Source organism: Maniola jurtina, chromosome 3, assembly GCF_905333055.1.
Source record: "Maniola jurtina chromosome 3, ilManJurt1.1, whole genome shotgun sequence".
Lineage (NCBI taxonomy): Eukaryota > Metazoa > Arthropoda > Insecta > Lepidoptera > Nymphalidae > Maniola > Maniola jurtina.
Window position 1 is genome coordinate 14,377,647 of NC_060031.1, and position 27,576 is coordinate 14,405,222.

General features: G+C 36.6%; 1 protein-coding gene across 5 annotated transcripts in view; it reads right to left on the reverse strand.

The window, feature by feature from the left end:
- LOC123881244 overlaps positions 1-27,576 on the reverse strand; it is a 77,172-nt gene that overhangs the window by 5,015 nt on the left and 44,581 nt on the right. For 4 of the 5 annotated variants that reach the window (XM_045929955.1, XM_045929954.1, XM_045929952.1 and 1 more), the window contains exons 2-7: positions 5,300-5,359; positions 4,507-4,645; positions 3,020-3,150; positions 1,998-2,107; positions 1,218-1,363; positions 655-862 (exon numbers count right to left, since the gene is read on the reverse strand). In XM_045929955.1, coding sequence (XP_045785911.1) covers positions 655-862; positions 1,218-1,363; positions 1,998-2,107; positions 3,020-3,150; positions 4,507-4,645; positions 5,300-5,359 — 794 coding nt within the window. Of the gene's footprint in view, positions 1-654; positions 863-1,217; positions 1,364-1,997; positions 2,108-3,019; positions 3,151-4,506; positions 4,646-5,299; positions 5,360-27,576 lie in introns of those variants that run through there. The other variant, XM_045929956.1, reaches the window with a different exon arrangement.

Here is a 27,576-nt window from a genome sequence, read left to right on the forward strand (position 1 = left end):
TTAATTAATATATGTAAGTAGGAATGTATTATATAAATATAAAATCTGCATAATATCAACTCAATAATAAATATTTTACAGAAGGCACAACAATATAACACTTACGGTTACTACAATAAACATACTGAGCACTTTTATCAAGCAAGGAAATAGTATAATAATATTTATACAAGTAGGTACGGTTATTTTAAATGACACGTAATAATGAGTGGCATAGTCCACCTAGTGTTGGCAGAAATCCTTTAACTGCTCCTTCAGATCATAAGAAACTGCAAAATTGCAGTTGGGATGCAGTTCTATTGCCGTTGACACTTCATCACAACTGCCGATTGACTGCGCAGTCCGTTTGGGGTTATTCAGTGTGAACTGCATCCAGTGTTCCGTATTTCAAGAAAAAAAAGGGACCCCTAGGACCCGTCAAGGGAATCAAAAGTTTTAGGGTTGGTTCCCACTTCCCGTTGACCTAGAATCATGAACTAAACTCGCATTTGACTGGTTTTTAGGTTTCCATAAGTCAAAAGGAAAAAAGAACCCTTATAGGATCACTTTGTTGTCTGTCTGTCTGTCTCGCACGAGGATCACTTTGTTGTCTGTCTGTCTCTAACGAGTTTTTTTATAAGGTGAAGGAGCCCAAAATTGAAGTGAATAACAAACCTGATAACGAGCGGGTAGACGTTCAGAGGCATCCTGAAGTCCCTGTAGTACAATAGGAAGGGGTTGTCCCTACGGAAGTCGCCCGCGAAGGCCGGCGGCAGACCCCCTGTGCTGGTGATGATGCTCACGTCAGCGCAGTTCCTGAACGTCTCTGAGCGACCGCATCCGACCGCCTCTGTGCCGTTGGAGCAAATGCCCCACATGTTTCCTGAAATCAGGCATGAATTTCAACATTTCGATACAACGACACGTTAAACTCGAAAGACTACTTAGAGTAGACTTTTAAAGGCCTAGCGTTAATTATGGTGGTTCATATTCTGTACTCAGTGGGGGGTGGTCGCACCTTGCAACCGAACTCTAATGTACACTGCCCATTGCCACTTCAGCTCCTTAACACGTTGAGCTATGTCGGTTACCAATTACCATAAGTCTCCTGTAGAAATTTCCACACGCCAAGGTCTTGCGCCCCCTGATCCCTGTGATTCGTTAATAATAATACCTAGGTAGGTAGGGTAAGTCCCTACATGAAAGAACGAAAAATATGACTACGAAAAATTTCATACCAGTGTAATAGGTCCATTGTAAGACGCATTGCGTACAGGTGACGTAGGGTGGCAGTCTCACCCTGTACCTAAACGTGTCCTTCTTCGCCGTGTCCAGCGGGATGAGGAATCTGTCATCTCTAGTGCCTGATATGTAGAGCGGGTACCTGAAGAATAGGTAAATTAACATAACATAACATTTTAGGCCTACGGCTAAGGTATGTTACATTTGCCCCTTGGTCAAAAGCTTAGAGGCTTCGACCTTTGTTAGATTCTGAGATTCCGTATGTTCAGGAGGGAAAAGAACCCCTAAATCACTTCGTTGTCTGTTTGTCTGTCTGACCACCTAACAAAACCTAGAATCATGAAATTTGGTAGCTAGTAATGTCTTGTCATGGCACAAGTAAAGGCAAAATCCGAAAACCGTAAATTTGTTGTTACATCATTAACAAAAAGTTATTTATTGTAGATGGTACGGAACCCTCCGTACGCTAGTGTGACCCACACTTGGCCGTTTTTACGCGCACAGAATAAAAATTAGGTAACTAAGTAGTTCAAGAGTTTTACTTATTTTAGATAGTAAAACATGAGGTCAGGTTTTTTAGAAAGTTTATGATGACTGCCATTTTTTTAACCAATTAAGTAAATGCTTAAGTACTTATTCATCAATTTGTTCAATCAAAACTTTTTTGTGGATTAGTTTGCTAATCCCATCGTAAACAAAGGTCATAGCCTCATAAACCCACGATTTGTAGTAATTGACCGCAAAACGGAATTTTCAATAGAAGCGTTTAGTTTTACCTATCAAAGCACTCCTGAGTGGCCTCTTGCTTGGGGTTATTGTTCGGACAAAGCTTCAAAACAAACGTGCCGAGGTGGTTGGCCGTCAGCTCCACTTCTATTTCTATTTCCTGCACAGAAACAAAATAATTGGCGCCATATCTTTCTTAATTACTTATTTATGATTTTATATACCTACCTAATGATCTACAATTGACCATTTGACCCGAAACTTAAGTCAGGTGGTTTTTACTTTTTATTAAGCCAAACTGCGATAGTTAACTCTTTAATACCTAACGGTTGATCCGGACTTTAACAAATCATGAAGTTTAAGAAAACATTAAGTATCCTCAATAACGAGTTAAATTCCTGTTAGACTGTAACGAACTATCCAGCCATAAAAGTTCACCAGTTCTTACAATTTAATAAGTAATTCACCAGATTTTAATCAGAAATTAGACCTAAAAAAGTCATCAAACGTAAACAATTAGTCAGACATAAAAATACACCGGATAAGCCTTTTATCGGGTTTTAATAAGTCATCAGAATCTATTAAGTCATCAGTCTTTACCATGACATCACTATCTCACTCTTTTCAACGCCTGGTGGTAATGCCCTTGTTGCCCAGTTAGTGCATCCACGGCTCTTTGTGGTTATCTGCGTCGCCACTGTACTGAACACCAACTAGGCACCGGTCTATTACCTGTCCGACGCTGTAATGCCTGGTGATAATGCCCTTGCCGTACCTACATGCAGTTCATGTGGGTTGTTGAAATGATCAGCTTCCTGCACATGCCACACCACCCCTGGTTCTGCTTCTACTGGACTGAACTCCAACTAAGGACTTGTTTATTACCTGCCCGACGCTATAATACCTGGTGATAATGCCCTTGCCGTACATGCCGCCCGCCTCGTGCGACTGTGGCTAATTGAGGTTATCCGCATCCCCGCACACACCACAGTTCCCCTGGTTTTGCTGCCACTGGACTGAACACCACCTAAGCTTACCACCACCACTAGGCACTGGTCCACTTGTTTATTACCTGCCCCACGCTGTAATGCCTGGTGATAATGCCCTTGCCGTACATGCCGCCCGCCTCGTGCGGCCGTGGCTCGTTGAGGTTATCCGCGTCCCCGCACACGCCACACCGCCCCTGGTTCTGCTCCCACTGGACTAAACACACGAGAGATTAGCAAGTAGGTATGTTACGTTCATGTTACATGACCTATAAAATCCGATCTCGCTGATGAGTAAGAAACAATTGCAAGATTTTAGCTGTTGAATACCTAATCATAACTTTAGTGTCATAATGGCGGATTACCAACTTAATGATTACAGGTATAATGGTCAGGGGCTTAATGCGCAGGGGCATAGTGGTCAGGGGCATAATGATCAGGGGGATAATGGTCAGGGGTAGTTTGAGCAAATTACATATTCATGATAATTATTGTCAAAATACTATATTGTACTAAATATTTATATGAATAGGCTCTTCAAGTACATCGGGTGGCCTTCTCAGTAGGGTGAAGGGACGCCCCTTTCTTATAACGAGCTCATAACTTAATATAGTTATAATATTATGTAGAATATCAGAACTACTTATTAACACATATTATATCCTTTTTTATAGGTCAGTCTTAATTTATGTAAAATACCTACCTACAACAAACGTTTATTTATTACACTTTATTTTACAATCATAAAAATCGACAAACATGTTTTATTGTCAATAAATTTTGATAATTTATTGAAACCTTTGATTTGTGATGCATTCTATAGGCAAGGCGTAGGTTTAATAGAGATTTTACATATTTGAGGACTAAATACCTACAAGTTTATTAAACAGAAACAATCTGCATAACTCATTCATAATTCATGATTTTCTACAGTGCAAAGTTTATTCCTCTTCCATTTCTACTTGACCGGTCAAGTTGCGTCTATCCTGGTTTCTATTACTGACGCAAGCAAGTAGCTACCTACTTATCTCTGAGTAGCATCTCTCTAGCCTCTTAACATTAATGTTTTATTATATTATACGTTTCTATGGAGGTAAAGCCGTTGTAGAGAGTTTAAACTTTTAATCTTAAACATCAATATTAGCAGAAAACAGAAACAGGCCTTACTATAACATTTGAGATGTCGACTGAGTACGTTTTGGTTCACAATTTTTTTGCTGCGCAATAAGAGATTCAACTGGATTCGTCATTATTGTCGTCATCATCATCATCATCAAGATATCTTATGAGATTTTAAATCTCCCCAATGTTGATAAATGTACCTTTAAGTTCCTTGATTTCAGTAGGTGCCTTAGATTATAATCTCGCAACGTTTCCGCTTGGAACACAGTCTGCAAATGTCTGGATAAAATTGAGCTTTAAAACAAGTAAGTAAAGGTCCATTTTACTTTAACGCTGAAGTGTTTCGACGCACGAATACAGTCAACGTTGTTGAGATGTTAAATCTTATGCTATTAGTAGTATAGCTAGTTCTTTCGAGTTTCGTCTTCTTGGTGTTCTCGTTGCTACTGACCGGCATATCCCCCGCAGAAGAGTTCGTTGTCGTTATAGTTGACGGGGTTGGGGAAGCCAAACCGCCACATGGAGTTGCGCGCCGGCGGGTCCATGAGCCTTCCGTGTCCCTCCGCGCCACGCCGCGCGCTGCCTAGCATCTGCAACGTATAATATATCATGCAACGAAAACCACGCAAGTAGATATTAAACTCCCTTTCCCCCTTCCCTTCCCTGATAAAAGACGCACTAAGCATGTCCTTAACGACCACGACAATCAAATCATGATCGACTAATACCCTATCTGTAGGACAACACACAATTACAAACTCTTTACAGCATCTTCGCTGTCAAAGACGAGGTCCCCGGTTTTTAACGTCACCTGGACGTGGACTCACGCCACGGCCTCGCCAACCTCTCCAAATATTTCTTCGAGTCCTAGGGCTCACCCACCGGCGAAGCTTCGAGCTCGCCACTCAACTCGGTGACGCTGTAGCAGCCAGTAGGGTCGCAGCATACTCAATCCGAAACAAGTGTAAATTAAAAATTTATAACACTCCCGACAAGTAAAGGTTACAGTAACTAGAACCGGTGATAACTTTCAAATGGCTGAACCGATTTTCTTGGATTATAGCTAAGAACACTCTCGATCAAGCCACCTTTCAAACGAAAAAAAACTAAATTAAAATCGGTTCATTGGTTTAGGAGCTACGATGCCACAGACAGATACACAGATACACACGTCAAACTTATAACACCTCTCTTTTTGAGTCGTAGGTTAATAATTAAAAGGAATGAAATTATTGTGCACTTACTTGCAATAAAAATATCCAATATGTGAGAAATGATGGACTGCCACGCCTCCTGATCTCCATCTGGAAAAGAAAGAAAACAAAAATTTAAACAACATGATTTTACAGATCAGGAGATCCCATGGATTCCACCATATAGCATCTCTTCATAAGCAATCACCTTTCTACGGCATTATAAAAAGTCCATATCAATTTATCAATTGACATAATCACTATAATGAATGACCACCTTCAATCTTATGGCTACCAGTGTAAAATAAGATGCAGCGACTAAGTGTTGGATGTGCCCTTTTATCAACATCAACAAGTAAAGTTCAAAGTTAAGGTTAACGCCCACTATCAGTTGCCGCAACGTAGCATCGCGACTTATTGCGATGCAGCCGTTTTAGTTATTTCAGTAGACATATTTGAATAGTAATACAGCTAGATAATTATTGCTTTAGCAATAAGGCCGCATTTGCACCCTACTGTATCTTGAATTTTAATCCTGATTAAATAATGTGTGGTAATAATAAATAAATTATAATCCTATTTTGCAATATTTCAATAATGAATCGTAAAGTAAAGGTTACAATATACAAAAATTTCAAAGAAATAAACGGCTATTTGTCTTTAAAAAAATATGGAAAGCTTTTTGATAAATATAAGTAACTAACTATATACGTAGTATTGGCTACTTTAGATTACGAATACGGATTACGTACCTAATTTAATTCAAAAGATTCAAATGCATGGTTAAGTACCTAGCTAATGAACTTAATTTGCGGTTTCGTTAAGTGGGTAGTGACCTTAACCAATAAACTTTAATGTTGCATTCATTAATTCTTTGCTGATACCATTAATCCTCGAAGAGTGAGGAGATTTTTGTCGAAAAACGATTTCCATGTTCAGAGTATAAACTGCGGCGTTTTTAAATGTGTATTTATGAACCATAATAAAGGCTGTAAAGTTTAATACTCATTGCAATATCAAAAACGAATCAATACTTGCTGAACGGAAAATTAATTTTGTACGTTGTAATAATGAACAATTAGTTGCATTTAAGTAGGTACTTATTTTTCGGCTCTGCCATTCGTGCGAAATGTCGGGAAAAATACCCGAGTACGGAACCCTCGGTGCGCGAGTCTGACTCGCACTGGGCCGCTTTTTACCACCAGGTAAGATCGCAGGCAAGGGCTAACTTATATAATTAAATAAAATAAAAATTGCTTAGAACAAAACACATGTCATTGTGGTGTATGAGTATGATTCATCTGCTTCACGAAATGATTCTCGCTAATCATTTGCATATAATGACGGATGTAACATCTTGCTAACAACTTTATACTTAATCTTTATTTTGAATCTTTTTAATAATATAAAAGCTGTCTGAGCGCGGAATGTATCAGGATTTGTATGATTCTATTTTATAAAATTAGGTAAGGAATGCGAAAGCGAATTAAGATTTTATCAAATGCAAATCCGACCAAATATTTTTATTATGCAAAAGATTAATCTATTAAAGGCCTCGGATGTGGCTAGTTACCATGGCGCGTACAAACCGACCACGGGTATGGGGGTAATGAAACTACCATAACCCCTTCCAAGCTAGCCGGCTTCCATCTTAGACTGCATCATCACTTATCACCGCGTGAGATCGCGTCAAGGACTAACTTGTACCTGAATAAAAAAAGGTCCTCTAACAGAAGTCAATACTAGATATAAGAAGATGAATACTAGATACCTACCAGTAGTATCGAGTAGGTATTCGGGTAGGATTTATCATCAATATCAAGGACGAGTATTGACATTCGTAGGCGGCTTAGCATAAATTGATGCCATTGTCAAGGAGGTTCAACGTCCTGTAACACCTTAGTTAAACACTAAGGTCAATCACTCTGCACAAAAATAGTGGAGACCATTAGACCGCCATATGTTAACACACATTACCCATTCATGGCATAAAAACTGTTTGATTTGACTATAGTTTAGTAGAGGCTGGTCGATGAGGCTGGTATATCTAGATCACCTATAAAACCCCGTTAAAAATCTGATAAAAAGAACACTAGATAGAACAAGTGTAAATTAAAAATTTATAACACCCCCGACGATCCAAAGTATCTGAGTTTTCCAAAACATCATTTTCAATTAATAAATAATTATGTATTTAGGCGACGTCCATCTTGACAGCTTGACATTTGTCAATTGACATAATATTATGAACCTAACGGTTATCTAACCTTCTTTTCTACAAGAAAACTAGAAAAGAGCTGATAACTCTTAAACGGCTGAACCAATTTTTTTAGATTATAGCTAAGAACACTCTCGATCAATACAAGCCACCTTTCAAACAAAAAAACTAAATTAAAATCGGTTCATTCGTTTAGGCGCTACGATGCCACAGACAGATACACAGATACACAGATACACAGATACACACGTCAAACTTATAACACCCCTCTTTTTGGGTCGGGGGTTAAAAAAATAGGATTCAGGCGACCTCCCTGGCGCATAAGCGCTGGTGGTCTTATTAGCCTTATTAACCCTCCCAGGGTTTGATCCTGGGTTCAATTCCCAACAAGGGTTTGGAATTTTATAGGAATTTCTAAATTTCAGAATCAGCCTGGCTGTCCAGCGCGGAAATGCAGCCAGTATTTTTGACACCGTTCCATGACTTGTATACTTAGTAATTAGATAAGGCTAGCTTTAAGTTTTATTGTAATACTAGCTGATGCCCGCGACTTCGTCCGCGTGGATTTAGGTTTTTCGAAATCCCGTGGGAACTCTTTGATTTTCCTTAATAAAGAGTAGCCTATGTGTTAATCCAGGATATTATCTACAGCCAAACCCGTCCAGTAGTTTTTGCGTAATGGAGTAACTAACATACACACATAAACACAAACTTTCACCTTTATAATATTAGTGTGATTTTAAATAGTAGGTAATAATAATAAAACGAATCGATGTGCGAATAAAACATATTTCACGTCGAAGATATTTCATTTTTATTAATGTTCTTCTTATTTCGGAAAGTCAAACACCACGAAAAATGGTGGGACCTCACTCCATTATATAAAATCCATGTGCGGATAACTGTTTGCCAATCAGTGCTGAAACAGGAATTATTGGGGTTAATGATTTAATACTCCTAATAGTAGGTAACTACCTAGAAGCTGTGATAACTAGTGGTCAAGTTATAGTGGTCAAGACGTAGTGAGTTTCGATCAATAATTTCCTCTTACCTACTTGTTTAAAATATTTTAACAAGAGCTTTTTCCTGGTAAAAATATCCGTCCTCAAATTGAAACATCAAGGAAAAAGTGCTTAAATAATAATAATTAGGTTTGTTTGGATAAACCGATACCGCCATCTCATTATATCGCAATTATTCTATCAAGCGTAATTGAAAGAATGAGTTGAAATCGTTGAAATGAATCGCTTATGTCGTTACGATTGACAGAAAGATTATGTTTTCAATACGAAATCGACTTCTGGTCTTTTTGTACCTACTGTAATATTATAAATGCAAAAGTGTGTCTGTCTGTCTGTCTGCTACCTTTTCACGGCCAAACAGTGTAACCGATTCTGACGAAATTTGGTACAGGGTTAGCTTATGTTCCAGGGCATAGACTACTTTTTATCTCGGAGAATCAAAGAGTTCCCGTGGGATTCCTAAAGACCCATCCACTTTACCGATTTGTATGAAAGGTATCGAAGTAGCTTGCGTCCCTGTAATCGAAATAGGCAAGTTTTTAACCCGGAAAAACAAACAGTTCCCACGGGATCTATAGAAATCTAAATCCACGCGGACGAAGTCGCGGGCATCCTATAGTCTATACTAATATTATAAAGAGGAAACCTTTGTATTTTTGTATTTTTGTATTTTTGTATGTTTGTATTGAATAGGCTCAAAAACTACTGGACCAATTTCAAAATTTCTTTTACTATTACTTAGAGGGATTCTTCCGAATCCGTATAGGCTATATTTTATCCCGGAAAATAGATAGGATTTTTCGTGGTAGTGAAAATTGTGGAGTAAGGCGTCGAAAAAACTGCCGTACGTTAACGATTCTCGCGAACGCTGCCTACATGGTTAGAGATGTATGGTTGACTTCTATAGAAAAGTTGTAGAACTCAATAATGCCTACAAAAAAGTCCGCGATAGTATAAACCAAACATTTATATTTTAGCCATTATAACCACTTTTCCATAGAACACCCGTGCGAAGCCGGGGCGAGTCGCTAGTAATTAAATAAGTTACTTGCCTAAAGAGCGTTGGTAGACTATTCCGGCATGGCTCTCTAGGTAGGTACAGGTGGTACGCATGAGTGACAGCTTCTTGCATCATAGATCAATATAACATAGAAGTATGTTTAAAAGATACTTCATATCATGTTCATATCCTTGAATCTGAAAGTGCCTACTTTAATAATATGTTCCACGAAGGCAGATTAAATATTTACTGTCATTTTCCTGGACTACATAAAAAATTGGTGTAGGTTTTATCGGCAACCCAAGTACGCGAAAGATATTTTTATAATTCCAGATTGATCCACAAATTACCACCCTGCACAAAAATTCTACGAATCGTAAGTAACCACTATCATTATACAACGAGTATTTATAGGCCTATGTAATACTATGTATACAACGTATGTATTATTCATAAGCATAATATTTCACCGGTGGTAAATAAGTCGCTAAGTTACATGTGTTTTTGGTTACATCCATCCTTACTAATATTATAAATGCGAAAGTGTGTCTGTCTGTGTGTCTGCTACCTTTTCACGGCTCAACAGTTTAACCGATTCAGACGAAATTTGCAACAGAGTTAGCTTATATCCCGGGGACGGACATAGGCTAACTTTTTATCCCGGAAAATTTCCAAGGAGTTCCCACGGGATTCCTTAAACCCATCCGTTTAACCGATTTGTATGAAATTTGGTACCGAGGTAGCTTGCGTCCCTGTAATTGACAAAGGCATTTTATCCCGTGAAATCACACAGTTCCCACGGGATCTTTAGAAACCTAAATCCACGCGGACGAAGTCGCGGGCATCCTCTTGTATACTATAAAATTTAATTCAGTGCATAGTTTTTGCGGTCGCTCTCTAGACTCAAGGCACATTGGCGAAACGCCATTTTTTTTTTCAAGAATATTTCAAAGTTAACTGTACTGTAACTGTCCACTATCAAATGTAAATACTTAGGTATAGTAAATTATTCCTTTTTTTCATGCATAGCTCTCACAGAGCTTTGAGTGCAACTTTTGTTTTTAACTTAGGCCACGATTACACCTGTAAGTTTTACTCACGTGAGTTATAGGTTAAGTAACTAATTGTCTACAAAACAGTAAATGACACAATAAGAGGCTTACATTAGTTTTGTCGTGAGTTAATCATGTAAGCTATTTACGTGAGCTTACCGGTGTACCTAAATACCGCCTTAGCAATTGTGAATATTTACTTTAGTTTATACCTAGACTCGCCGAAATTTCTTTCTTGCTATCTTTCATTGTTTTATTTATTTTCCTTATGTTAAATATTTGAACCGGATACACCTTTGCAATGCTGTAAATAAGTAGGTATAGGTATAACTATAGGGCCATAATTGGTAGATCAATAGCACTCAAATTATTTCTTAACCTATTTTAACTGAGTGTTATGAATATTGTTACAATTGATCAAATAATTAAAATAAGGTTGCATACGACTTGCGACTTGCGTGCAAGACAGTGCAAGTTTAATTGCTCAGACTTCATTTTGAGACGTGCTGTGGTATATTACAATAACTAGCTGATGCCCGCAGCTTCGCCCGCGTGGATTGGTCAGATCCCCTGCAGCATCAGGATTGAGGAGTTGAACTCCTAATTTTTTATGAAACAATGTCGCAAAGTTCCTCTATCGATTAAAAAAGAAATGACGCAAATCGGTTCTGAAATCTCGGAGATTTCGGTGTATTTAGTGTATTTAGGTAGAAAAACACAACTCCCTTTTTGAAAGTCGGTTAAAAAAGTAGCCTATGTTACTCCCTGGTCAATTCTCTACTTGTCTGTGAAAATCCCGTCAAAATCGGTTCAGCCGTTCCCAAGATTAGCCTTTTCAAACAGACAGACAGACAGACAGACAGACAAAAATTTTAAAAACGTGTGATTCGGTTATAGTATCGTTCAAATAACCATATGACCTTAATAATATGCGGTAGTTATTTCGAAATTACAGACAGGCACTCCAATTTTATTTATTAGTATAGATTAATATCAATCCAATTTAATGTGCCCGCGCTGGTCCTCGATAAATAGCACCAGCAAAGGTCAGCCTTAAATGGTTTTTGTTATCCGACGTCGTAAAGTAGCGATGAATGAGCTTTTTTGTAACCATCGATGTCGATAACGCGGGCGCATCCTTAAGCTGTTGTTATTCCAATGTAACAATGTTATGAATCAAACTTACGAGGCTCGTTAAAGAAATGTATAATGTAATGTAAGACGAAATGAATGGCTTCATAAACTATTATAGTAAACAAAAAAGAAAGCTGTACAGGTACCTACTTAATTTTATACCATCGCATCTTTTGCATTTATTTTCACTAGTTCATGCCCTCAATATCGTCGGCAACTATTTAGGTTTTTAAAATCCCGTGGGAATTCTTGATTTTTCGGTAGGTGTAAAAGTAGCCAAGTAGGTATGTTACTTCCCAGATTTTTACCTTTATCCATGCAATCCAAGTCGATCCGTTTTTCCTTTGCACTGTGAGCGTGTTTAACTTTAAAGCCTATTAAAGGACTATGCAACAAACCAAGGAACAAACACACATTCACATTTTTTCTTAAAACTGGTAGTGATACCAATATTTTGTAGCCAGAAATAAGAGAGATTGCGAAACTTAGAATACATTAGGACATAATATGTACATGTAGGTGCGGTCACCCATGGGTCACCCCCATTATGCCAAAGTAAATAAAGTTAAATTTGAATCGTTAATGTCCCTGCCACATTAACGGCCATCAAGGAGATGTTCAACGTACACCGCCATTCACAATGCCGTTTGGCTTTAGACGATTTTAACCCCAATTCAATTGGCATTAGATGTTAACCGTTCAAGTGTCCCCACACTTAGTTTAACGAGTTGATTATCGCGATAATTATGGCGTTGTTGGGCATTGACGTTAACCTTAATGTAACCGCATAACAAAGAGGCTGCGACTCGGCTCTGCCGGTGTACATCGCGCCTAAGACTAGCTAGGAAAAACAGTCGATATAATTATAACTAGCCGTGTTTATGAACTATTCGGCACGCGGCGCTGCGCCCTTGGCATTCAGGAAACGACATTGATGCCGGGGGCTCGTCTCGCAGCCGTTCACATAGGCTTATGCAGATTTAGACAGGACTAACTTTAATATTTTTTCTATATTATATAGATTTAAGCGCCTACGTAGTTAAAGGTACTTATCTTCTTTTCCGTAGTTAGCTTATAGCAATAGCTTAGCTAGCATCGGTAATTATGCGAGTAAAATTTGATATACAATCGAAATAACCTTAGTGTGGTTTATTCATGCGAGAGGTTATCACGTATATCGAATTTGGTTCTTACTATTATCCCAAGTAGCAACAAGCAAATGCAATACTTAGTATTTCTACACAGTTTTGCATTTAAAAATAGTATTTTGCATGTAATAATAGTACTTAGTGTTCAAACTTTCAATGGATGTCACGTATGACATAGATGGGAATGAAGTCAGAGGTTAATAATATTCATCGCGTTACAATTAAGTTCAAGGCACTTTAATATAATATCATCTGCACGCCTGCAATACCGCTACATTGTTATTGTCTTTTGTCATATTAGGTCAGCCATGTCTGCTGTAGGTACATTCATACAAAGTAACTACAGCAAACATAAAATTATAAATCTAGATCTAATCTCGACGGATAATTATTATTATTGAATGCACTTTTTAGGTATGTATTTAAAATAATGTGTTCTCAAATATCAGTTTTTATTTTTAGTTATGTTTTTAAAAAAGCAACTTTATCTGGTTATACTTATGAAAACTCAGCTAGAAAAAGCCAACGCCAACTGTTTTGATAAACTGAAATAGATAAAAACAGAAAATATTAACGTTTTCAATACGGGAGGGGTAAAATTTTTTTTGTGGGAAAAAATTCAAAGCTTGGATGAATTCCAAGTGTTAAAAGCTAAAAGTCTATTTTAAAATTAAAAAGTTTCCTTAAGATCCCATCAATTGAACCACGTACAAAGAGGTAATTAGTATTAAATAAATAAACTATCCATCATCGATATGCGGAAATTAAATACGTTTTATAAACGAAAAAAAAACTTGTAAACAAAAAATATGACCGGTTCTGAAACAGCTTTACTCTATTTTACAAAGGCAGTTTCAACCGCGTTTCAACGCTTGCTTTCAATTTATTGGTTATCTTGTCAATACGTTTGGACATAAGCAACGTTAATGGCGATGGATGAGTGCGAAATGAGCGAAGTATTTAGTTCAGATATTTCCTTATAACAGTTCTTGCAAGATCGGGTAATTGAAACATGTAAGCCCTTGGCGAACCAAAAAGGACAAAAAGTCTGAATAAAATGGGGAAGAACGTGTACCTAATTGATGTTGGTACACGTATGTTGATTAATTAAGAAATATTTATAAGCAAAATTGATTTACCACGATTATTGAGTATCTTCAAACATAATCCATACTCATATTATAAATGCGAAAGTGTGTCTGTCTGTCTGTTTGCTACCTTTTCACGGCCCAACAGTGTAACCGATTCTGACAAAATTTGGTACAGGGTTAGCTTATATCCCGAGGACGGACAAAGGCTTCTTTTTATCCCGGAAAATTAAAGAGTTCCCACGGGATCTATAAAACTCTAAATCCACGCGGATGAAGTCGCGGGCATCCTCTACTTAATATTATAAATATGCCAAAGCCGAAAGTGTATCTGTCTGTCTGCTTAAAATTCTAAAGCTACGGGCACTACAAGGGTTCCAATCGCGCTTTGGTATGAATATTTCGTTAATTATACTTAGTTAGGTATATATAAGTTTTGATATAGTAAAAAGGTATAACGTTACTATATTGAGAGTCCCAATTATAAAGTTTTCAGGTTTCCGCTCAGTCGATTTTAATTTTTTTTTTTTTTTTTTACATTTCCATATAAATACAATTGATCTACATATTTTGTTGACACACCTGCCTGATCTGGAGCACCGAGGTAATTGTAAAGTGGAACTGGTTTAGGGTAATCGCCTCTACTCGTTTGGCTCCGATCGCGTTTAACCAATTTATTACTTCCTTATAGCCATTCCTTTTTCGAGAGACAGCTGGTCTGTGAATCTTAGGAATCTCTTCACTACTTAATTTTAGTGTAAACTAGATGATGCCCGCAGCTTCGCCCGCGTGAATTGGTCAGATCCCCTGCAGCATCAGGATTGAGGAGTTGGAATCCAAATTTTTTATGGAACAATGTCGCAAAGTTCCCTTAACGAATAAAAAAAATACGCAAATCGTTTCAGAAATCTCGGAGATATTAGTGTGTATAACATAGGTAGAAAAACAAAACTTCATTTTACAAAGTCGGTTAAAAAGAAACCTATTACTCCTTGGTTAATCCTCTACTTGTCTGTGAAAGTCCCGTCAAAATAGGTTTAGCCTTTCCGGAGATTAGCTCGTTCAAACAGACACGACACTTCAATTTTATTTATTAAAAATTAAAATATTAAATACTTACTAATATTTAATACTAATTAATAATTAAAATCATATATATTTATTTATTAGTATAGATTAATTACTATAAGTTACAATATTACTTTTGATTTAAAACTATTTTGGTTCATGTCCGCAAAGCGAGTCCATTATGCCCGATTACCTTTATCGTCTATTTTATTGTTGAAAACAATCTAACGGCAATAAAATAAACATAAAAATCAATGGATCTGCATACATAAAATAATAATAATTCTAAGGATTAAAAATAATATGATAATGAAAATAGATGAGTATTTTTCTTGGAAAATAAGATAAACATAAAATCTACCTAATATTTCAAAGCGATGATAGCCCAGTGCAGTGGTTAAAACGTCGCCCTTCTTCGATCGGGGGTTCGACCAACGTGCTAATTACTCAGAGTTATGTTAATGTTTAATAATAATTAATTAAATATATCACTTGCTTTAACCGTGAACGAAAACATCGTGAGGAAACCTGCAAGAACGTATATTTAGAATTTTAAAGTAGGTGTTAACTATCAACTAAGTAATCATTTAGCCATTTTGGCTGAAGTATCCTGCAATAACAAGGACCTTAACAGAACAATTTGTATTCATATCCGAATAAATTTAATTTTTACGATTTCTTTTATTGCTCGACCGTTAAAATTTTTACATATTAAATGTTACTCAGTTTCGAATGTGTATACAGTTGACACGCTTTTTTATTGAATTAGGTGTGAATGCCGTAAAAAATGCAAAATGCTCCCGCGTGGACTTAGTGAACAATGTTGGAAGTTCCTCTATCAATTAAAAAAAATTACGCAAATTGGTTCAGAAATCTCGGAGATATCAGTGCATAGGTAGAAAAACACAACTACTCCATTTTTAAAGTCGGTTAAAAAGTCGCCTTGAAGGTTTAGCCATTCCGAGGATTAGCCCGTTCAAACAGACAGTCACTTCAATTTTAGTTATTAGTATAGATAAGTTATTTTTTAAGATATAATTTTATAATATTTACATGTTTTAAATATAAACCATTAAAAAATTGGTAATTTGTACTATACTTACTTTGTTTTAAAAGGTAGTTTTGCAGTAATCTGTAAAGCTACTCGTAATTATTCTTTTTGCGGTACAATGCAAATATATATATGGGAATGCGTTAAGTACGCCATAATTTACAAGTTTACTTGTGTACTTAATTCATTAAAACCATTTAGGCCGGCAAAAAACCTTGTTTTTAATTGTGATATTTATTCCCTAAATGACAGCTGAGTTGAAAATGGAGTGGTTTTCATTCTACGTCCAAATTATATTCTTAAGGCCGATTCACACCAAGCACGTAGGTACACGTGACACGTGCGTAGTGACGCGCGTGAGTCCGTAGACATAAACTGCACGCACTACGTCTACGCGAACGTTCACGCCACGCAAGCGTTATGCCATATCTCATACAGTTTCACACGTTACAGCGCAATGGTACGCGCTACGTCTACGCTTACGCAGCCTGTGTGAACGAGCTGTAAGGCCGCGTGTAAGTAGTTTACTTAAATGAGTCATAGAGCTCACTATGTTTGTGTGATGCTGTGAGCAAAAACAGGCCGCAAAGGCTTCGGCTGACAATGTCTAGTCTCCTAGAATATCTAATCTACAGTGCCCAATGTCCTGCTACGTTTACGCACATTTCGAATTATCTAGTTTCAAACTTTGTCCAGTCTCAAGATCGTTTGATTTAAAATAAACGTTTTTTTTTTTTTTTTTTTTTATCTTTATTTTTCTGGGACTTTTGTCCGACACGGACACGCCAGCCCCATCGTAACCTAAATTACATTCTAAATAACATCGTGGAATGCAACAGATACAAGTGGAGAGATATTACTGCCTATGCAGAAATACATCAATAATAGACTTGAATCTCTCTGCTGTCGGTGTAGTTAACATACTCGTAAAACTACCCATGTCAAGTCTATTAATGCTATATCTCTGCACAAGACTCTCTCTCTGCGTATAGTTCGGAATGAGCTGTTCAGTGCGTATACCTACCTATATCCTACTAATATTATAAACGCCAAAGTCTTAACGTATGTATGGATGTTTGTTACTCTTTCACGCAAAAACTACTGGACGGATTTGGCTGAAATTTGAAATGGAGATAGATTATACCCTGGATTTAACACATAGGCTACTTTTTATCCCGGAAAATCAATGACTTCCCGCGGGATTTTAAAAACCTATATCCACGGGAACGAAATCGCGGGCATCAGCTAGCTATATTATAGAGACGTTAGTACTTAAGCCTTATTCGTTAACCCAGTAAATTCATCTTGGGCTTCATAATAACGAGAATTCGAGAATTCCCTCTGAGAGTAATTAGTTTGTCGCTTTTAATTGGCAACCCGTGGCCTTTTCATCCAGCTGAGTGACTTGGACAGAGGGCGGACAGAGAAATTGCAATGGTCATGTCTTATAAGTAGGTACGAGTAAATGACACGGTACATAAGAGGGGTCTCTCCGTCACTCGCTCCATACAAACGTAGTTCGTCTCTCGTTGGAATACTAACCAATCATACTCAATGGAATTTTGTAGAAACGTTCCGGGAACTAATATCTATGCCTGTGGTTTTCCAGATTTCTGTTAAAATATTCGGTTTCAAAGTTACGCGGTCTTAAAAATTCACATACAAATCTTTGAGCCCCTGGAATTTTAAAACTACATATTTTTAGAAAAATCTAAAACACCACAGGCACAGATATTAGTTTCTAGAATATGTCTGCAAAATTTCATGGACTTTGGTTGCTTAATATTCAAATGAAATTGGGGCTACGATTGTAGGAATAAGTGACGGAGAGAGCCCTGTTAAATGACAAGGACGATCTTATGAATATCTACTCGTAGATGACGAGTCGATTTAGGTTTATAATAATCCCGTGGGAACTTAATGTTTTACCGGAATAAAAAGTACCTACCCTATGTCCATCTCGAGGGTACAAGCTACTCGTATCTCTCTATCCATCAAAAATAGTGAAACTCATGAACCGTGAAAAAATTACAGATAGACGGCTTATAGACGGACACACTTTATATTGTAATACTAGAGGATACCGGCATCCTTTGATTTTTTTAATCCCGATTTCAGTTATTGTGGCGTGAAGGAGAAACAAGCACCCAAATTCCATCAAGTGTTAACTTTCACAGTTAGGTATACCTACTATTAGTAACATTAGTATGGGTTTGTAATTTAACTTTTATTTCTTTTTTTACAGAGCTGAATAAAATCTTCGTTTACAAATTGAACGTACATCGATGTTGAACGTAGATAGTAATTCTTGTGGACAAATAAATTTTAAACAAAACTGAAATTGCTTTACTTTATCTAATACCGTCCGAATCCTCGAATTAACAGGGCTCTCTCCGTCACTTACTCCATACAATCGTAGTTCCAATTTCATTTGAATATTAAGCAACCAAAGTCCATGAAATTTTGCAGACATATTCTAGAAACTAATATCTGTGCCTGTGGTGTTTTAGATTTTTCTAAAAATATGTAGTTTCAAAATTCAAATGAAATCGGAACTACGTTTGTATGGAGCGAGTGACGGAGAGACCCCTCTTAATGCGTGTCTGGAGTTATTTAAAAGTCTTAAAACCTCCAAATATTAGGATCCCACAATACCTGGGTAGGTACATTTACTTAAATATCATAAGATTTTGAGCAAGATTTTTAGTGACATGCAAATAAAATCCCTTTTTGAGTCGAGAGTAACACAATATGAAAATGATTCATTAAGTAAGTAGGTAGGTACTCATAAGTGGTTTTTTGACGTGACAACGTCTTATAATTCGATAGAGCCGGCTGCACGCACAAAAAACATGACTCATGCGGCGTTACCTCGCTCTGAGGCGTTCCATGTAAGGCTTGAAGTGCAAGCGAGAGCGCGGAACGAGTGACAAAGAAGCACAATCGGCCTTTGTTGTCACGTTCAACTATCGTCAGTAAACCGACTTTACAGACAACCAATTTTTTATTTGCATTCGCTTTCTTAGCGAAATTGTCAAGTCTCAGATTGTTTCGATTTCTTTGCTCACCTCAGTCTTTCATGATCTCGGCTATTGATACAAGAACATTACTTTCAAATTCAAATTCAAAATTCAAAATGTTTTTATTCAATTAAACTTTTACAAGTGCTTTTGAATCGTCAAAAAAATCTACCACTGGTTCGGAATGCCGTTCCTACCGAGAAGAACCAGCAAGAAACTCGGCGGTTGCTCTTTCAATTTACAATAATATTCCATACTAACCGTAAGGTCCGCTTTATTTACATAAGAAACGTATTAAGCTGAGAAACATACGATTCGTTGTAAATTACAGTTTAGGTAAAACGAGAACAGGCATCGAGACGACACACAACTTTGTTAAATACAAAAAGAACGCAAAAATTAAATTCTTTATTCTTAATTCAGTGATTTTTGAGTTTAACAATTTATTTTAATTTTTAAATAAACATTTTTTCTACTCGAATATCAAATTACTGATGGCAGCAAGAGAGAAATCAGAGTATTGTTGTTCCTTTTGGTTTTGGACTTCCAGAAAATAACGCCTGCTTCTATATTGGTAGGTACAACATAGCTAATCTTTTTTAACCCCCGACCCAAAAAGAGGGGTGTTATAAGTTTGACTTGCGTATCTGTGTATCTGTCTGTGGCATCGTAGCTCCTAAACGAATGAACCGGTTTTAATTTAGGGTTTTTTGCTTGAAAGGTGGCTTGATCGAGAGTGTTCTTAGCTATAATCGAAGTAAATTGGTTCAGCCGTTTGAAAGTTATCAGCTCTTTTCTAGTTACTGTAAACTTCACTTGTCGGGGGTCTTATAAGTTTTTAATTTACACTTGTTGGACTTCCAGAAAATAACGCCTGCTTCTATATAGATAGCTACAACCATAGCTAATCTTTTTTTAAATTGTTTTTGGGCTGCCAGAGCACCAAGGCAAATTACGGCAGCTGTGTGGTCCATTTATAGAACATACCTGAATTTTTAATTGTTTATTATTTATTTGTTTCGTATGATAATAAGTTCCAATTATTATAATTAATGTTCATTTTCGGCATTCTCTTCGGCATGAAATATGTCGTTATGACGTGCCTCGCAAGATGTACAAATGAGTAAGTTTCGTGTATTTAAGTTATTAAACTTTTAAACGGTTACTTTAAAGCATAAGTAGCACTTAACTAATTAAAAACAAAAAGGTCATATGAATAAGACAGAGGGACGATGGTCTCTGTAAGTTTTTTTGTGGATTTCGTTGGCAATACTACTAGTGTAATGGTTAAATAAGTCATAACCGTATTCTTTGTGATATAGTGACGTAATACACGTAAATCTGGCAATTTGGACGGACAAATACTTGGACGGACAAATACATACAAAGCAGACTCAGGGTTGAAACTGTAGATTGAAAAGCTTATGAATACCTATTTACAATGGATTATTATGCAAATAATGCAGCATTTAGCAAAAATTAATCAATTCGTCTGACATCATTATCAAAGTCTCGCGCTCATCATAAACGAAAATATCGCAATAAACAAATTGATCAAAGTCACGGTCATTTATTAATAACTAGATGATGCCCGCAGCTTCGCCCGCGTGGATTGGTAGGATCCCCTGCAGCATCAGGATTGAGGAGTTGGAATCCAATTTTGTATGGAAGAATGTCCCAAAGTTTCTCTATCGATTAAAAAAAAATACGCAAATCGGTTCAGAAATATCGGAGATATCAGTGCATAGGTAGAAAAACACAACTCCTCCATTTTTAAAGTCGGTTAAACAAGTAGCCTATGTTACTCCTTGGATAATCCTCTACTTGTCTGTGAAAATCCTGTCAAAATAGGTTTAGCCATTCCGAAGATTAGTCCGTTCAAACAGACAGTCACTTCAATTTTATTTATTAGTAGGTATAGATACGCAAAATGGCTCCAACTATCATCAGAAACTAGAAACATCTGCATAAATACACAAATCAGGAATCCAATTTCGGTAGAGCCGTTGACCGCAGTGCTCATAATAATTTGCATATGTAAGCTTTTGGCTAAAACATCGAGTTTTCGAACGTAATCTAAATAACTGCGGCTGTTGACCTTTGAGCCTTGTATATCTTAATCTACATAGCTATATTTATGTGACATATATTGGCATATGACATACATCGTCAAGAAAAGTATAGGCCCATGATGGTTTTTCTAGGCATTCGTTAAGACATGGTTAACACTATAACCACCCTTTCGAAGAACTCTACCTACCTAGAAACCATAGGCTTATTGCATTATCTCCGAGTAGATTTTACTTTGAACAGAAGACAAAATATTATCCTGGATCAAAATGATTTAGGCTCTGTTTCTGCTCTGCCAAATAAACTTTTTCTAACGAATAAGTGGCTTTATGACAGTTTTTGTATTGGGAGACTGCTAGGTTAAGTTAATCTGGCGGTTGTGAAACTAGCCCTTAGAAAAAAAATATTATGGAGAGCAAAATGGAGTAAATAATACATTGATCCTTAATAAGTATATTTAAAATACAGCAATATTATGTAGATTAAATAATTAAAATTAAAGAGCTACATGCTTTCCAAATTGAACCTCGATAGCTCAACGGTTGAGGAGTGGACTGAATTCCGAAAGGTCGGCGGTTCAAACCCCACCCGTTGCACTATTGGCGTACCCACCCACAAGCTTTACGCTTAATTGGAGGGGAAAGGGGAGTATTAAAAAAAATACAACTCTATCATTTTCGTGGTATTGATGTAGTTACCCTAAATAAATAGGTACTCTTTCTCGGATCCTACTACAATCAGTAACCTCAAAATTATTTTACGTCCCTGTTACGTAATCTCACGTTCTCAACGCTAAAAACATAATTTATTTAAATTATATTATTCATATCGTGCTGTGTGAATTATAAAGCAAAATGAATTGTTGCCAAAAAATTCAAAACCGTGTTTTGGTCTTAATTTATTGGAAATATTATATTAATGTTTCGAATAACGAATGTTTCTTGAAATGTTCGATACCTATTTAGATCTTCAAGTATAAATCTGTAGAGTTTCTCTTCAAAGCTTTTTATCAATTTGTTCTCCTGTAAGTTTTCCTTTCATGAGATAATTATGCCATAAGATAAGATCCCTGGACTCAAAGTAGGTAATTGTCCAGAAAGCTTGGCATAAGTTTATTTGAGAAAAAATCGAAACATTTCATTAAAATACTACTAATACTTGGTACTTAATAATTTTATTAAAATTAATTTAAATATCAATTTTAACGAGAATCGATTGCCTGACAAAGTTGACAATCGATCGCCGATGATATTTAAAAGAATAATCAGTAATTTGTAAATTGCCAGATTGCAATCACGAAATCGTGTTAGAGTTAACTGTCAACCTTTTGCTGCTGAAAAGTTATTTAATTAGGCTACTAACCGGTTTTTCAGGGTTCCGTAAGGGATCCTATTACTAAGCCTCTTTTGTCAGTATGTCCATCCTTCTGTCCGTCCGTCTATCTTTTGCCTCTCAGCGGGATGTATCTCATGAACCGAAATAGCGAGAGAGTTGAATTTTTTATTTAGAACTTATTTCTATTGCTGCTAGAACTAAACAACAAAAAATTCAAAATGGCCGCCATGTAAATAAAAATAGCACATTGTACGATGGCACGGAGCCCTTGGTGTGCGAATCCAACTCATACTTGGCCAGTTTTTTAAAATAAAGAAACAATAAACATCGAAGTTTATCTAAAATAATAAAACTTTATCGATTTGAGCAATTAATAACTAAGATATTTCTTTTCCTGTTATCTTTTGTACGTTTTTCATTTATAATGCCACGACCTAGTCACAACATTATTAAGTAAAATATTACAGTAATTAATATTTGTACAGTTAAAACGTGTAAATTTTATTGCTTTTTTATTTGAATAAAATATAGACCTAGAATAGTAGGTATGTGACTCAACTGTTGCTAAAAAATAACATGTATCGCAATGGTTTACATGGGTCTTAATTAGGTAGGTTTGATTATATTATTTACTAGCTGATGCCCGAACTTCGTTCGCGTGGATTCAGGTTTTTTAAAATACCGTGGGAACTCTTTGATTTTCCGGGATAAAAAGTAGCCTATATGTAAATTCAGGCTATAATCTATCTGTATTCTAAACAGCCCAATCTGTCCAGTAGTTTTTGCGTGAAGGAGTAACAAAACATACACACACACAAACACAGACATACACACATGCACACAAACTTTCGCCTTTATAATATTAGTGTGATAGTGTGAAATGTGATTAATAGGTATATTTATTAATAGGTATATTTATTTATCGGTTGGTTTACGCCGGCTTGCATAGGGGTACCAGTCAGGTAACCCCCCCGTGTGCCTATTACGCGTAACAGCTGCGCTTGGGCCTGTGTGCCTATTGTTGGCCATGGCTTGTTGACCTAGCAGGGAGGTGTTGTCCGCGCGTCCCTCTGAATGGGACATTTTCTTCACGAAAAAAAGACCCGCTTGCGCCAAAGCGCGAGGTTAAATTACAGAGCACCGGGTTTAGTAACTTCGGGTTTTCACAAATCACCACTGTTTATAATAATTGATTAGGTAATTTGTTCTATCTTCGTACGGATGGGCTTACCTATTCAATGCAAAGACATATTTTAATATTAGAAATTAGAATAGTTGTACTTTTCAATTAAATTCATTATTTATTTGCTTGTTTTTTACTAAGAGATCTATACTTAGTCCATTGCGATCTATACTTAGTGATGATAGTTCTTCTGTTCGTTCGTAATTAGTTATTAAAATAATATTGAAAAAAACCTATTAAAAGTTACAGGAAGTTAAAACACAGATCATGGTTACAACAAAGTGCTTTCTTTATAATATACTTAACTTTTAAATTTTTTATTCAGTGTCGAGCGATGGTTACAATTTTTAATTATTTCAATTTTCTGGTTGGATACGTACGTGCGTTATTACTTTAATGGCAGCCAATACATTATCCTATAGTGTCTTACTTATCAACGCACAATCAAAATATTGTGTCGGATCTTCTTGATTCACTTGATTATAGAGTGAAACATTATGGGATTTCCTGGTGACCTTCATGTGTACATACAATAGTCAGTGTTTAAAATATAAACTAAGTAGAATAATTAAAGTAAAAATATCCGTACTTGGCCGGCCTATAACTTAAGCTCTTAAGACCCGTTCTCCAACTCCTCAATCCTGATGCTGCGGGAGAGCTGACCACCAAAGCTAATGGGATTTAGAAACTGTCGGTTATAAATTGGTATTGAAGGTATCTATACCAAGTAAAGACTCTGTCGTTGACCTCGAGGACCCAACTCCTCAACCCTGATGCTGTAAGGAATTGCATTCTTAAATCCTGGTGATCCCTCGGGATTTTTAAAGGATCATCCGATTAAATGTTTTTACGTGGTACAGAAACAAGTTGCATGATGAATCCCGTGGACGGGCTATTATGGAGAGGCTACTATTGTCTTGGGAAATCAAAAGTTCCCACGGGATTTTTAAAACCTAAATTCACGTGGGCGAAGCCGCGGGCATCAGCTAGTACTTGTGAAAAATATTTGGACGCAAATCTCGAAAATATCGCGAAAAAAGAAGTCAGCTAATTTAAATTCCTTGAACTGTGTCTGGTTTTCTAAGGTGAAATAAAAATGTCATATGTCATTGACATAAGTGCTCTGTTATCGAAACCCACGAAACTCACAAAACGATACAAAACGCAGCAACGATGCATTGATATAACAAAACAGATACACACAGTTCTTAATAAATTAATGTAAACGTTTCGACTTTCATAATCATAATTTGCACTGCAGAACATGTCTGCCCCAGCGGCCAGCGGTTCTATTTCAGCTTGCTGATTTGTTGAGCTACGTTGTTCACTTTGTTTCTCTCACTTGTTTTCTCTTAAGAAGGCTCTCTCCGTCACTCGTTTCATACAATCGTAGTTCCAATTTCATTTGAATATTAAGCAACCAAAGTCCATGAAATTTTGCAGACATATTCTAGAAACTAATATCTAGTCTATGGTTTTCCAGATTTCTGTTAAAATATTCGGTTTCAAAGTTAAGCGGTCTTAAAAATTTTCATACAAATCTTTGAGCCCCTGTAATTTTAAAACTACATATTTTTAGAAAAATCTAAAACACCACAGACACAGATATTAGTTTCTAAAATATGTCTGCAAAATTTCATGGACTTTGGTTGCTTAATATTCAAATGAAATTAGAACTACGATTGTATGAAACGAGTGACGGAGAGAGCCCTGTTAAGAGAGGCACGCAACATAGCATGCTCCATATCTTTGGTTATTATATATATCAATGACTCGACGCCCAAAACAGAGCCTTTTTAGCATAATTGTACCATACACGTCAAACTCTCAACACATTCAGAGATGTTATTTCTGAGACTAGGCACATTTATTATCTACATTATCATATTAAGTATGTCAATAAATTAATTAATAATATTAATAAATATATTTTAACTTGTACAAAAATATCTGTAGGTATTTTCTAATAATTAAATATTTTTATTTCTAGATATCAGCAGTCTCTAAATATTTTATCAGTTGTAAAATTTTACATAGTTTTTTTTTCTTTTTGGGGTAATAAAGTCTTCGTCTGTTCAAGTATCTTTTTCACTATTTTACATTCTGGAATGTAAAATATTGAAACAAGTGTAAATTAAAAATTTATAACACCCCCGACAGGTGAAGGTTGCAGTAACTAGAAAATAGCTGATAACTTTCAAACGGCTGAACCGATTTTCTTGGATTATAGCTAAGAACACTCTCGATCAAGCCACCTTTCGAACAAAAAAAACTAAATTAAAATCGGTTCACTCGTTTAGACGCTACGATGCCACAGACAGATACACAGATACACACATACACACGTCAAACTTATAACACCCCTCTTTTTGGGTCGGAGGTTAAAAAATGGAATGGAATGGAAAGCGTCATTAAGTTACTCTATGACTCCGTGAAATCTGAACCGATTTCAACAGATCTTTTTTCATTAAAAAAGTTGCACCATCAGATTAGTTTTATTCAAAATTTCATCCGAACGAAACAGGGATGAATAAGCGATTTGAATTGAGGATATTATTTTAAACGCTCTTATACCAAACCACAACCAAAGTTTTGAATCACTTTGGTAGTTTAAGACTAAGCGGTTTTTTTAAAACAATAAACAAATTGTATCTTCATGTGTTCGTTCGTTACACAATAAGTTACATGACGCGACGGTCATCGTACGTGTTACACGCGTGTTATATGTAAATCAAACGCCTTCGTCGCAAGGTGACAAGGTATTCGTGAATCGTGACTGGATGTGAATCACCTTCCTTGGAATCGGTTCAGTTTCACAAAATTTACAGAGTTTAAAATAAGTTATAATAGAAATGGCATCTGCTATCATTGATATCGGAACAATCCGGATTCGAGCACCACACTCATTCAAAAATAATAGGAAAAAACATTACTCTAGCATCCATAGTAACGTAAATTAAAATGAAACGCTATGCAAATACGTTTAGGTTTTACAATTACGCGCACTCATGAGCCTCAGCATATCTACACGGTGACAATCACACAAACTCACACTCTTTTAGCAGAACCATTGTTGTCATTGTCTTCCAATAGTCCTCTACTGAACATAGGTCTCTTGTATGGACTTCCACATGTCACAGTCATGCCATGCCCGAATCCAGCGGGTCCTTGCGACTCATTTGATCCCGTCCATCCATCTAGTAGGGTTCGGGTAACATTGTGTTTTTCAATACAAGGTCATAGCAACACTCTCGTACAAAAATAATATAATTGGCAAAAACAACTCTAGCATTCAAAGCAACATAAATAAAACTGTGACACTATTTAAATACGTATGGTTTTTCAATAACGCGCACTGATGTTTCAGTCTACATCTACGCGGTATCAATATCAGAGAGCGCTCATTTAACACTTCTACAATTATCTGAATTCTATGGTTCGGTTTCACAAAAAACCCAAGGGCTTGGCTTCAATGAGGAAACTTGCAGCTGTTTATCATCTCTGAAAGGTGATATTCAATCGGGGACGTTGTTCATTGTTCATTAAAAGTTGGTTAATTGTTAAGTATAGGCACAGGTAGATATAGCGAATAACTGAGTAGGTAACTTGCGGTAGTGGAGCGGTGCGGGAGGGTGACAGTCTCACAAGTTGTGAAGTTGTTGACGAATCACTGAGCTCTCGCGTCATGTTATTGTACATATTATATTGATTACTTGAAAAGAGCAACCGCCGAGTTTCTCGCTGGTTCTTCTCGGTAGGAACGGCATTCCGAACCAGTGGTAGATAATTTTGACGATTCAAAAGCACTTGTAAAAGTTTAATTGAATAAAAATACTTTGAATTTGAATTTGTCATCACACTCCTCCCACACTGCTCCACTACCGCAGGAACCTACTCAGACGTTATGTTACTGTGCCTATTATTTTACCTGTATTTCAT